The 14,587-nt window shown below is 33.7% G+C and overlaps 1 protein-coding gene across 2 annotated transcripts in view; it reads left to right on the top strand.

Moving 5' to 3' along the window:
- Positions 1 to 12,966, top strand: part of EIF4E (eukaryotic translation initiation factor 4E) — a 113,656-nt gene extending 100,690 nt beyond the window's left edge. For both annotated transcript variants that reach the window (XM_060012011.1, XM_060012012.2), the window contains 5 exons: positions 4,238 to 4,333; positions 6,796 to 6,859; positions 8,562 to 8,675; positions 10,145 to 10,284; positions 12,492 to 12,966. In XM_060012011.1, coding sequence (XP_059867994.1) covers positions 4,238 to 4,333; positions 6,796 to 6,859; positions 8,562 to 8,675; positions 10,145 to 10,284; positions 12,492 to 12,606 — 529 coding nt within the window. In that variant the 3' untranslated portion in view covers positions 12,607 to 12,966. The remainder of the gene's footprint in view (positions 1 to 4,237; positions 4,334 to 6,795; positions 6,860 to 8,561; positions 8,676 to 10,144; positions 10,285 to 12,491) is intronic.
- The last annotated feature ends 1,621 nt before the right edge of the window (positions 12,967 to 14,587 follow it).

Raw genomic sequence — 14,587 nt, 5'->3', positions numbered from 1 at the left:
ATATTTTTTTGCAGTTGTGTGAATATATCTAGGGTAAAATTTCAGAGTTCTTAGGTTAAAGACTACCTTTTAACTACCTTTGTAGAGATTGCCAAATTATCCTCCTTTATCAGCTTATTAGACTCTTAACAGTTTAAGGGTTACTGGTTTCTACATCCTTGGCAACACCATCAATCTTAAATTTAATTGCCTGTCAGATTGGTTCTAGATTGATTTGTGAAAACAGTGTCTTATTGTTTTAAATTTGCATTTCTTTTATTGAAATTTCAAGACATTTTTGTTGAAAACAATCGCTTATTTGTTTTTTTACCTGTGAGCAGTCTGTTCAGTTCTTTTGTCTATTATTTTCTTTTGGGTTATCTTCCCAAGTTTATTTCCAAGCATTGTGTATTAGGGATGTTCACCCATTCAAGGGGGGGAATTAGGTTGAAAATGCATTTCCAAATCATTTGTCTTTCAACATTGTCTAAGGAGTTATGTTATTTTAGAGGTTTTTGATTTTCATGTAATCAAATACCAGCTTGCTTCCATGGTTTCTGGGTTTCATGTCAGTCTTAGGAGAATTTTACTCACACAATTATCCTATTTAATAGCTGCCTAGCAGTCTCTTGCATGTATTATATTATTTATATTTTATTTAAATCTTAACTTCTTTGGGCTCATGACCCCTTTACATTCTTAAAAATTATTGAGGATTCCACAGTGCTTTGGTTATGTAGATTTTTATCTATTTTCATTTGCTATATTAGAAAATAAATTTAAAAATGTAAAATTATATATGTACTTAACCCATTGCATGTTAATGTAAATAATTTTTATGAAAAAAATTTATTCAAAATAAAAAATACGTAGTGGAAGAATACATAAAAAATACATAGTGGGAAGTATTTCTGTAAATCTTTTTAAGTGCCTGACTTAATAGAAGTCAGCTGGATTTTCATAGTTGCTTCATAGTTGCATTGTCTTTGGAGATAAGTTGTTTCAGAGAAAGTATGAGAATAAAATACGGCCTCAGACAGGTACATGGTTGGAAAAGGAGGAGAAATTTTAATAGCCTTTTAAAATAATTATGACTATCTCCTTCCTTTGATGCTAGGTTTCTTATATGTTAGTTGAATTGTAGAATCTGAAACCATATCCAAGAACTTTTTCTACTCTGTTACATTAAAATCCATTGGTCTATCTTGCATTTGGAATGTATCCTTCACCCATGCACACCTCTGGTCATTTGGATAATATTGGTTCAGTGAGTTCGCAGATCTTCCAAATATTGGCACTTTTCATTATATGATATCAAAACAATAACATTAATTATTATCACTACCTAAACTCATCAGAAATATCATCAAGTGTCATTAAATTGTTAAGTGCACAGTGACACATGCTTTCCAAAATTCTGATTTTCTCCTGAAAGCTCAAATTTTAGCAGCTGGCTCAGTCTGTTCATTTTTCAAGAAATAATCATGGTTGATCAGCCAATCTTCTTCCAAGTAAAAGTGGTGTTCTTTGAAAAAAGTAACTAGTTCACCTCACAACTCAATTGCCTAAGCATCGTATTGATATTTGGTATGCAGAAATATTTTTTGTGCAGAAAAAGACATGTACACAGATTGAAATTTAATGAAACCAGTAGTTTTTACTGCTGGTTTCCATTCAGTGGCATTCTTAACTGAAACTGACATTATTACTGTGAGAGTTGGTGATAATAAAGGATACAGTGACTACTAGTACAAATTGGTGCCACTGTATAATTCTTGCTGTGTACGGCACCAGTAGGTTTACCAACTGTTGCTTTTGCATCATCAGTGCAGATATCAACACAGTGAAAAATAAAATGTCTTAGCATTTTTATGAAATAGCTTTTACTCATCAGCACTCCTTGAAAGGGCCTTAGGATCCCCTAGGGGCCTGTAAACCACATTTTGAGAACTGTTGGTAGGCACTTAAGATGTTTCCAAAATTTTCCAAAATTAAGAACATTCCTGTACAAACATTTTTGCTTAGTTATCCAATTATTTTCTTAGGATATATCTTTATATGTTTAATGGCTGAATGCAATTTTTTTTAAAGATGGAATTAAATTTTATTATTTATTTTATTATTTTTAATTGAGATGTAACAGTTTCAGATGTACAACATGATTCAATATTTGTATGTATTGTGAAATGATTACAGTAAGTCAACATCTGTCACAATACATATTTATAAATTTTTTTCCTTGTGTTGAGAACTTTTAACATTTAGTCCCTTAGCAACTTTCAAATTTGCAATGCAGTATTATCACCATGTTGTACTTTACATCCCCATGACTTATTTATTTTACAACTGGAAGTGTGTATCATTTGACCCCCTTCATGCATTCCCCCACGCTTGTGCCTCTGGGAACCACCAATCTGTTCTCTGTATCAGTGAGCTTGGGGTGTTTTTTTGGGGGGTTTGTTTTTTTTAAGATTGCACATATCAGCGAGATCATACAGTATTTGTTTTTACTGTCTAGTGTCTGATTTATTTAAGTTAGCACAAAGTCCTCAGGGTCCATCCATGTTGCAAACAGCAAGATTTCCTTCATTTTTATGACGGAATAATCCATTGAAAATGTATATATATATAAACCATATTTTCCTTATTCATGCCTTGATGGACACTTAAGTTGCTTCCATGTCTTTGCTTATCATGGGAGGGGGGGCACATTATCTTTTTCAAGTTAGTGTTTTCATTTTCATTTTCTTCTGATAAATGCCCAGAAGTGGAATTGCTGGATTCAGTGGTAGTTCTAATTTTAAATTTTTGAGGAAAGACTGAATTAATTTTAGAAATCCAGAGTATAATACTTGACACTGTGTGTGTATGTTTAATAGTTTTTCTGCCTTTGCTTTTTTAAAAAAATTTTTTTCCTTGAGAGTGGGTTGGCAAATATACATTATCAAGTAGGTGCTGAAATGCATCTCATTTTTATGTCTGAGATTATCAAGCATTAACCATAAAGTTATGAAATATATGTCCACTTGGAAACCTGTCTTCAGACAACATTTTTATCAATGAGTAAGTGAAATTTCCTTAGAGGTGGTATAGTAATTCAGAAAATACAGTTTTACTAAAGATGAATCATATTGGGATGATAATATTTAAGCATAACTTTTATGTGACATGAGTTTGTCTTCAAAGTATTAGAATAAAACTTTTTTAGACAAAGTATATACAGATATATAGAAACTACTATGCATTATTTCAGAATATATCTGTGGTAACATTATTCAATGAATCCCTGTATTATATTCCCGTTTGTATGAGTCCCCCCCCTCCGCCCCCATTCCTAGTGCTCTCATTTCTCTCCTCTTGTTTCTCTGTAAATTCAGCTTCCCTATTCCCCACTTAACCTTTCCAGTTAAGTGCTCCTAGTCTGTTTTTCTTAAATAACTGCTTAATTATCTCTATCATAGCACTTAGGACATTGTAATTGTCTCTGTACAACATTTCTGTGAATTCCCTGTGGGATGAGCCTCAGTGGATCTCTAAGTATAGCAGAGAATCTGTTACATAGTAGGTACAAAACACATACTTTTCATTTTATTTATCTATTTATTTATTTTTTAGCCACACCACATGGCTTGCAGGATCTCAGTTCCCCAAATCCTAACCACTAGGCCACCAGGGAACTCCCCAAATATATACTTTTTAAATGAAAGAAATAGAGAAAACTACTCATTTGCTATTATAAATAAAATTTTTATTTATTTTATTTATTTTTAATTGTGGTAAAACACATATATAAAATTTACTATCAACCATTTTAAAATGTACAGTTCAGTAGTGTTAAATACACCCCCATTGTTGTGCAACCAGTTCCCCCCCCCACCCCGAACTCTCTTTATCTTGCAGAAAAACTTAAACTCTCCACCCATTAAACAACAACTCTCCATTCCCCTTCCCTTTTAGCCCCTGGGAACCACCACCCACTCTCCATTCCCCTTCCCTTTTAGCCCCTGGCAACCACCATTTACTTTATTACTCTAGGTGCCTCATACAAGTGGATCATACAGTATTTGTCTTCTTTGATGGACTCTTTTCACTTTCCTTCCTTTTTAAGGCTGTTTAATATTCCACACTACATTTTGTTCATTCATCTGACAATAGACACTTCCCCCTTTTGGCTGTTGTGAATAATGCTGCTTTGAACATGGATGTAAAGCTACGTCTTTTTTTTTTTTTTTTTTTGACACTGACTTTCTGTTTTTAGATGGGCACTCTGGTTTTTTAAAAATGATAAAAGCAAAACTTGGCAAGCAAACCTTCGGCTGATCTCTAAGTTTGATACTGTTGAAGACTTTTGGGCGTAAGTAACCATTCATTTTAGGATGTTTGTTGTGTAATTTTTCATTTTAAGTTGCATTCACAAAATGAAGGGTAAGTTGTGAACAGTTAATATTCACCTTTTTGTATGTCCATCTTCTCACAACTGTTTGAATTGGTGATTATTCCTCATCAGTTTTAGAAAGCTTCCGTCTTGTCGTCTTTTAGCTCTGCCTATTCTCTATTCTTTGTCCTGAGATCTCTTTCGTTGAGAATCCTTTATTGTTGCTAGAATTTCCAACAACTTTTAGGAGCTTGTCCCCTTTCTTGGTTGCCTATATACATTTGCCCTATTCTTAGGTATTCCAGAGCTTTCTTAGGCCGTTATTTCTGCAGATTCTTTCCAGTATAATATCTGGATTTCCTGTGATAGAGATTCCAAGATTTCAAAGGCTGAACTGCTCATAATTCAGGGTTTGTCAAAGAATGACAATATCTCTGATGATAGTTTATTAATCTCATTATACTTCGTGGTCAACATCAAGAAGAATAGTTGAAATATTTTTGAGATTTTTTTTCAATTTAGCAAATAGTTAAGATTTCGGGGTCTTAAATCTTTGCATCACTTCAAAATATGATTTAAAATGACAAAGTTCTTTTCAGGAAGTTTTGGAATATTGATTCTTTAAAAACAAAGTTGATTTAGTATGTCTGTTTGCTTGAAAAATGTATGGGGAGAAACTACTTGAGAACATGAAAGATACAACTTGTTGAAAACATTTTTAAGAGCTGTAAATTACCTAGCAGTTATCTAAGTATTCTAATTTGTTCAGCTGGTGTATTTTGGATCATATCAGTGATGTGATTCTTATGTTTAATTTAACTCCCTGAGTGTAGCGTACAGACTAACAGATTGTGATTAGAAAATTTATGCATGTAATGTATACTTCCTCCAGGGCAGAAACAATTTTCTGTATATTTCTAGTGCTTTGCCCATATTAGGCATTTAGTATGCATTTGAATCACTGAAAACAAAGCATAGAATAATTAGAGAAAACTGTATATTGAGACCACTTTGAGTGGTCACTTTTAATTGAAAACATTTTTTTTTTTTTTCTTTCTTAGCGGTACACGGGCCTCTCACTGTTGTGGCCTCTCCCGTTGCGGAGCACAGGCTCCGGACGCGCAGGCTCAGCGGCCATGGCTCACAGGCCCAGCCGCTCCGCGGCATGTGGGATCTTCCCAGACCGGGGCACGAACCCGCGTCCCCTGCATCGGCAGGCAGACTCTCAACCACTGCGCCACCAGGGAAGCCCTGAAAACATTTTTTAAGAAATTTAAAAATTTTTAATTTAGATATTTCACTAGCCTGAAGGTAGAAGCCTAGATCATTTGATCTCCTGAAGTCTATCACAGTAAAATTGTTATAAAACGGGCAACAGAGTAAGAATGCTTTGCCTGTCTCCAATATTTTATACAGAAGTGATGATCTTAGCTATATGACTAGTGACCATGGATGGTGTTATTATCCTTAGTTAGATATTACTATTTGGGAAGTAATTTAAAAGTACAGATTCTATGGTTCCATCCTATACTTAAGGAATTAAAATCTCAAGAAGTAGGGTAAGGAACTGTTTTTTTATTTTTATTTATTTTGGTTGCTATTTTAATAAATTCATTTTTGGCTGCGTTGGGTCTTGCTGTGCGTGGGCTTTCTCTAATTGCGGTGAGCGGGGCCTACTCTTAGTTGCAGTACGTGGGCTTCTCATTGCAGAGGCTTCTCTTGTTGTGGAGCATGGGCTCTAGACAGGCGGGCTTCAGTAATTGTGGCACACGGGCTCAGTAGTTGTGGCGCACGGGCTTAATTGCTCCATGACATGTGGGATCTTGCCAGACCAGTGCTCGAACCTGTGTCCCCTGCATTGGCAGGTGGATTCTTAACCACTGCGCCACCAGGGAAGTCCTGTTTTGTTTTTAAAAGCTCCCCAAAAGATTATTATGCTGACTTAAACTAGTAATGGTGTGTGGTGTTTGGGAACCATTGATCTGTCCCACTCTTGGATACTTTCAAGGATAATAATGTTGACTTACTTTAGTCATGCAATCCTGATGGTCAGGGAGTTTGTCTTGCTTTCTCTTGATTTGTCTTTTTGTGTGTTTAAAACTGCTCATTAGCCTCACGGATTCTTTCATCTACTTAAAGCCACCTCATACCTCTCTTTTCAGTTTCTTGTATATACATATGTATGTATTAAGTTAACTAATACATCAAACTTGTCAGAATAAAATTATTAAAAATATTTTCTTGAAAATCATCAGATGTTGATTCTTGAAGCTGACTGTTACTGAGATCTGTTTGGTCCATTTCAGAAATTGACTTCATGGGGGCGGGAAGTAAACATGAGTTTTTATCTTATTTTTATCATATTCTCTGAATGTATATGTACGCACCTAAACTTTGCATTACATATGCTATGTTTATAATTGTTCTTTTCTTTTATCTAGTCTGTACAACCATATCCAGTTGTCTAGTAATTTAATGCCTGGCTGTGACTACTCACTTTTTAAGGTATGTTTAATTGGTGACTTCATATATTTATTATAAGACTGGACCATTCAGGTACTCATTAAAAAATCTTGCCATAAACTTAGGAATAGTTAATGTTGTGGTGCTTGGAGAATAATTAAATTAGCTTTACCAGGTTTTAGCATAAATATATTTTGCCCTATTTTAGTATAAACATTGGGTTGGCCAAAAAGTGCCTTTTTGGTAGAAATAAAAGACACATTTTTTTAAGTAAAAATAAAATACACATTTAATTTAGTTAAACCATGTTTTAAAGTAATAGAACTACATTTGAAGCCCCATAATTCATAGGTCTAGTTGTCTAGTTAAATTAGCATTGTTCTGTTTTGCCCTTCCTCAAAACGTCTAGTGTTTTTCTTCTCTAATTGTTTTTGTTTTTCTTCTCTAATTGTATTTATTCAAGGCATATTTTTCATTTTCTCCAAGAACTTTATTGAACAACGTATTCAGCCTTTGGTGTGGTTGGTGGTGGTTCATTTAGCTTGCCCAGGATCTCTCCCGTTCTACATTATTGTACAGTATCCACTTTTCATCACCTGTCACAATTTGTTTTAAAAACGGAACGTTTTCATTATGTTTAAGTAGAGAATTGCATGCTTGAATACGTTCAAGAAGGTTTTTTTCACTTATGTGGAACCTAAACATCAAAGCGATTCACATAACCAAGCTGGTGCAAATGATTGTCAGCACTTAATTTTGAGTATGTTGGCTCTCTCCTGTGTGGTATTACGTTGATTGTTCTCAGCTAATGTCTCGATTTGATTGCTATCGACTTCAACTGGTCTGCCTGACCGTGGAGCATCGTCCAGTGAGAAATCTCCAGCACAAAACTTTGCAAACCACTTTAGACACATTCAGTCAGTCACAGCACCTTCTCCATACACTGCACAATTCTTTTTTTTGCATTTCAGTTGCATTTTTACCTTTCTTGAAATAATAAAGCCGAAAATGTTGCTTTTTTTCTTCCATCTTCAATATTAAAATGGCTACATGAAAATTCACCAATTCTGATAAGTCTTTTTTTAAATGCACGCTGATATGACAGCTGTCACATACAATCTAACGAAATCGTTTTGAATGAAGTTAAAGACAACTGAGCGCTACTAGATGCACCTTAGGGAAAAAACCAAACGAACCTTTTGGCGAACCCAGTTATTGAAATTAAGTGAGTCAGACTGTATGGGCACATACTGTGATTGATTTTGAGGAGAGCTTTGATAATCCAAATGGGTCATCCAATCCGTTTCTTCTTTATATATTTGAGTAGACTGAAGTCCAGAGTTCGTCAGGAATTCTTAACCTGTAGTGTGTGGGTCCTTGAGATATTTATGAGTTTTGTCAGCTGGTAGTGGGTGGGACAGTCATTAGCTCTCTGAAATTGTGTAAGTTTTTAATATATTTTCTAGGTATAGAAATGTATACAGCTTCTCAAAGGTATCTGTTACTCAGAATGTTTTAGAGCCTCCAAATTAAGTGAAACCCAAGGTTTGATAGTTAATAAGTGCCCAAGTCAGTACTCTAATTTTGCTTTAAGTCTTATGTGCTTTTTTCCCCACTACATCAATTAACAGTTTTTATGGATATAAAGTAAATAGTTAATAGGGTTGTTGCTTGCTGTTTCTAGTGGTGATCTCAAGTTAAAGTAACAATATTGTCTCATATTGTTGTCTCCCTAACCTTGTAGGATGGTATTGAGCCTATGTGGGAAGATGAGAAAAACAAACGAGGAGGACGATGGCTCATTACATTGAACAAACAGCAGAGACGAAGTGACCTCGATCGCTTTTGGCTAGAGACAGTAAGGTTTTAAAATTATAAAGCTGTTTTGGAATACTAAATCTTCACTTATGTTACATTTTATATTGGTTACTTAATTCAAGATGAGATAAGGATTCCCACAATAGCTAAGCCAGCACTTAATTTTGTTCTGTCCTGTGAATCTTGTATACTTCTTACATACTAATACAGTGAAACTCCCTACCACATATTACACATCCAGAAAGTGATCGGCAGTTGACTCACCTTCCAGAATAAGGTCATCCTGGTCATCTCATTAAGTTCAAAATTATGTAACCTCTCACATTTTGTATGATGTAAGTTTTTTTACAATCCTCTTAGAGTATTGCTCTGTATACTAAACTTTTTAGATCAGTGAAGGAAACAGTGAAATTGTAGCTTGATATCATTCACCTTATATGTTGTGATGTAACTTGGGACTTTTGGCTTCATATGACATTTATTAAATATGAGATAATAGGCATTTTCTCTAGTGAAAGTTTTCAAACCCCAAGCTTTTAGGAGCAGGGATTATAGTCTCTTTTGTATCCCTATCACTTGACAGTGTCTGGTTTATAGTTAGCCCTTACTAAGTTGAGCAATAATAAATATTTCAGTGAATGGCTTTTAAAGAAGAAACTTAATTTTGCGGGAATTCCCTGGCAGTGCAGTGGTTAAGACTCCCGGCTCCCAATGCAGGGGGCCTGGATTCGATACCTGGTCAGGGAACTAGTTCCCACATTCATGCCGCAACTAAGAGTTCGCATGTCGCAACTAAGGAGCTGGCAAGCTGCAAAGAGGGAGCCCAAGAACTGCAACTAAGGAGCCCACTGGCCGCAACTAAGACCTGGTGCAACCAAATAAATAAATAAGTTAAAAAAAAAAAACTTAATTTTGCTTTTGGGAGAGATTATCAGTAATTACCATTTTAGAATTCTGCATTAAAAAGTCATTTCAGTTTTGCAGGATGACAAAAGTTCTGGAGATTGTTGGTGGTACAATGTGAATATACTTAACGCCACTGAACCGTACACTTAAAAATGGTTAATATGGTAAATTTTATGTCATGTATTTACTACAATTTTTTTAAAAGTTAGAAAATGTTCATGAAAAATAAGAACAAGAGGCAATTAAGCAGCTTTTTCAGTTATTCCATTAATGTTTGCTGGCAAGTATAAGCAGCAGCAGAGCAAAGTGAATATTAATAAAATAATTCACCTTTTATGTGCCCTGACATCAGTTGCCCAATTTGCTAAAAAAGTTAACAAAACTGATCATGTTCTTGATATTAAAGAATCAAATTAACAAATTTTTTAAAGACCAGGACAAAAAACTATATATAAATATAATTTACGCATTCAGAAAGTCGACTCTTGATTTAAAAACTGTTTTTCAGTTTTGTATATATACAAATATTTGAGACATTTGCAGCTTAATAAGCTGTTTATCATCTATTGGATGTAACTTGAGATTTGGGTTTTTTCTTTTAAGCTGCTGTGCCTTATTGGAGAGTCTTTTGATGACTACAGTGATGATGTATGTGGAGCTGTGGTTAATGTTAGAGCTAAAGGTGATAAAATAGCAATATGGACTACTGAATGTGAAAACAGAGAAGCAGTTACACATATAGGGTAAGTTTTGCTTTTTGTGTGCTTCTTTTAAAATAGATAACTAAAAGCAGAAGTACTTTTTAAATTAAAAGTATTTATGTAGATCATTAATTTCCTTTTTTTCATGAGCACTTTTATAATCTTGAACTGCTCTTATTCGTATTTTTTTCACTTCTGTAAAATTTCTTTTTCCTAGCAGTGGGGTATATAATCACTATTTTAGCATGTAGCATTTTATTATTTAGCATATGAGAATATGTCTTTTTTGCCCTACTTTAAAACCATAATGCTAATGTATAATACTCAATAATTTGGTGAATATTGGCATTTGCCATTGAAGTTTAAGTGACAGTAGCTTGGTTTTGTCCATATTTAAAACCCACATGTATAAATTTTAAAACTTTGTTTTGGCAAATATTACTATTTGCAAAAGTTGCCTATCGTCCCCGCTCCCCCCCCCCCCGCAAATGTCAGTCAATGTTAACTAGGATTTTCTCTTTACTATGTTTAAATTAGTAAAATTGGACTTTAAATTTTGTGTTAAAATTAAGTACCAGTCATAAGTCACAATATGTTTAGTTTGCCTCTTTGCATGTTGATTTTTCAAACATTATGAATTCTCCTGTGAACATAATTCCTTTCTGGATTAAAAGATGTGGGGATTTTCCAGGTTTCATTCTCCACGGGGTTTCTTACAAGAGAAGGTTGATTGTTGATTCGTCACCATATTCCTGATCTTTCTGTCAGCCTTAAAACTTACTGACAGTGGGGGTCTCCTATTTCTTTGAAAATGTGTTAAAGAAACTAAGTATGAACTTCTTACCTCGGAAAGTTTTTTATTTGTGTCAATATTAAACATTTTTGAAATCTCTGTAAAACTTTTGGCCTCACTTTTTCAAGGAAAAATTTTTTTTCACCCTTTTAAGTTGCATGGCTCAGTGCTCATTCTGGCATTTTTAGTGATTAAGTATAATTGAAGGTAATACATTATATCCTAATGTAAATCTGATAATAGTTATAATTTTAGTTATAAAATTATTTTTAAATACTCTATTCGAAGGAAGGTAGTAAAGTCTTCTGAAGGGTAGAGTATGAATAAAATTTCCTGGTATCATACTGCTAGAGTTTTTAGCTCCATGAAAATCTCTTTTTTTTATTTATCTTTTTTTGTTTGTTTACCATGTATTTTTTGTTTACCGTATTTTTTTGTTTACCATGAGTAAAATTTCCTGGTATCATACTGCTAGAGTATTTAGCTCCATGAAAATCTCTTTTTTTGTTGTTTGCCATATATATCTCTTTATTTTTGTTTCATTTTGGTGCCTGTTTTTAAAATTTTGCTATTTTTTCTCAGATACCAGATTCCTAACTTGACCTATGATGTTCTCATAAGATCATATGATGATCTGTCCCCAATTTTACCTTGTCAGCCTTATCTCTCATATTTACCTTTCTTGTGAGCTGTAGCCACACAGCCTTATTTTTGTTCCTTGGCCTTCAGATGTGCTTCATTCTCTTAGCATTATACTTTGACCTCATGAGTTTTTAAAAGGAGAGAGTTCTCTGATTTCAAAGAGGAGATTAGATCCTCCTTGCTAATATCACAACCCCTGTGCTTACCCTCATTGATACTCAGTCACATCTTATTTGAAAATTAGGTTGTAGAGTTAATATATAAGGCAGAAATCATGTTATGTTCTAAATTATCCTTAAAATATCATAAATCGCCTTCACAGTGTTTGATTTTTGTGTGTGAATTCTTGTCGGTAATAGGTAAGGTAAATGTAACTGCAGTAACATACAATATTTACTAAGGTTTATATGTAAAATATAATTGAAGCATTTTAGATCAGAAAATTAAAATGTGCATGTAATTGATTTTGAATACATTAATTATGTATGTGATACAGCTCCACCGTATGTATTTGTGATTATTTGTTTGCAAATAATCAAATACTCTAAACTATAAACACCATGAGCCTAGAGAGTGTCCTTGCTTTGCTTATTATTAATTTACTGATAATTATCACAGTACCTGATACATAGTAGACTCTCAAATATTGGTTAAGTGATTATGAAGAGTAAATTTTGCTAAAAGGAAAAAGGTGTGCAATTTCCTATTTCACTCTCTAGGTATTATTTTTTAATGTAAAGAGTAATAATACTGGATTTGGGGTGTATGTTTGAATAAAAATTAATGGCTACTTTTCTTCTTTTTCATCTTCTAGGAGGGTATACAAGGAAAGGTTAGGACTTCCTCCAAAGATAGTGATTGGTTATCAGTCCCATGCAGACACAGCTACTAAGAGCGGCTCCACCACTAAAAATAGGTTTGTTGTTTAAGAAGACACCTTCTGAGTATTCTCATAGGAGACTGCGTCAAGCAATCGAGATTTGGGAGCTGAACCAAAGCCTCTTCAAAAGCAGAGTGGACTGCATTTAAATTTGATTTCCATCTAAATGTTGCTAAGATATAAGAGAAGTCTCATTCGCCTTTGTCTTGTACTTCTGTGTTCATATTTTTTTTTTTTTCTTAATTTTGGCTAGAGTGTCCACTATCCCAATCAAAGAATTACAGTACACATCGTCCCCAGAATCCATAAATGTGTTCCTGGCCCACTCTGTAATAGCTTAAAAGAATTAACGATTACAAACACATTTGACCCATCTACAATATTAAAGAAAAGAATTTGCATTTCTATACCTTACAAGAGAACGATTCTGTTTATGTTCCATTGTATGCAGGAGCATATTTTGCTGGTTTGAAAGAGTATGATGCACACAGTTTTCTAACAATTTTCTTTGTTTCTTTTTACAGCATTGTCTGTGCTGTACTCTTGCTGATGGCTGCTAGATTTTAATTTATTTGTTTCCCTACTTGATAACATTAGTGATTCTGATTTCAGTTTTTCATTTGTTTTGCTTTTGTTTTTTTCCTCATGTAACATTGGTGAAGGATCCAGGAATATGACACAAAGGTGGAATAAACATTAATTTTGTGCATTCTTTGGTAATTTTTTTGTTTTTTTGTAACTACAAAGCTTTGCTACAAATTTATGCATTTCATTCAAATCAGTGATCTATGTTTGTGTGATTTCCTAAACATAATTGTGGATTATAAAAAATGTAACATCATAATTACATTCCTAATTAGAATTAGTATGTCTGTTTTTGTATCTTTATGCTGTATTTTAACACTTTGTTATACTTAGGTTATTTTGCTTTGGTTAAAAAATGGCTCAAGTAGAAAAGCGGTCCCATTCATATTAAGACAGTGTACAAAACTGTAAATAAAATGTGTACAGTGAATTGTCTTTTAGACAACTAGATTTGTCCTTCCTTTTATTTCTCCATCTCTATAGAAGGAATTTGTACTTCTTATTGCAAGGCAGTCTCTATGGTGTCTTCCCTTGTAGTGTCTTCCACGTGAATAGCGTAAGTTTGGAGCATCAGTTTGATTATTACGTTTATTTTAATTTTTAATAAATTGAATAGGTAGCATCATATATGGAATTAAATTGACATGGCTATCTTTTTTTTTTTTTTAATAAAGTAAGAGGCACAGTCCTTCAGTCTTAGGTAAACAATGTACTCTTAATATGTTAAAACTCATGAGAATTGCGACCTTGGTGCATCACCATTTGCTTGGTAGGAATAGCAGTTGTAAAACTTGGTTGCTGAATTGAGACGTTATTTTTCAAGTGTCCAAATGACACCATAGGGAAAGAGTTACAGGTGGTGGGCGTATGCATTAAGAATTTTGTTAGTGTTGCTGTCTAAATAGAATTAGAATAAACAGGTTATGAATGCTTGTATTTATAATGATGAATTGGTGTAGTATAGATTTATGTAAACTTGAAAACTTGATCTACTCTTTATAGGCATCATTTGAAAGCAAATTTGAAAACAGTTTGTTTATAATTACTGTATATTTCAGATCCCGTAAAATGAAATATGGTTATATTGTAGACAAAAGGGTAAGTTGAACTGTAGGTAGAATGAGAACCATTAATTGAGAGGAAATTTCATCTTTAGATGGTGATTATGAATGAATCATTTTAAAGCTGCTAAGTTTGACAAAAATCCTATATAAAATAAACATGAAATTAATAGTATTGATTTTATTGAGGAATTTAAAACAGTTTAAAGTGTACCACAAGCTACCATCTGAGTACTCGCAATACCACAAACACCCCTTGTTCAGTAGTCTGGAAATAACTGAGTCTTTTGTGTTTATAATCTGAATATACTGTACCTAGTAATATCTGTTGTTTAAGGTTGGGTGATTGTTTAAGGTGATTTATTGTCTTTGTTGATATACGTA

This window comes from Delphinus delphis, chromosome 5 (assembly GCF_949987515.2).
Source record: "Delphinus delphis chromosome 5, mDelDel1.2, whole genome shotgun sequence".
Classification (NCBI taxonomy): domain Eukaryota; kingdom Metazoa; phylum Chordata; class Mammalia; order Artiodactyla; family Delphinidae; genus Delphinus; species Delphinus delphis.
This window is presented reverse-complemented; position numbering and strand designations above follow the sequence as displayed.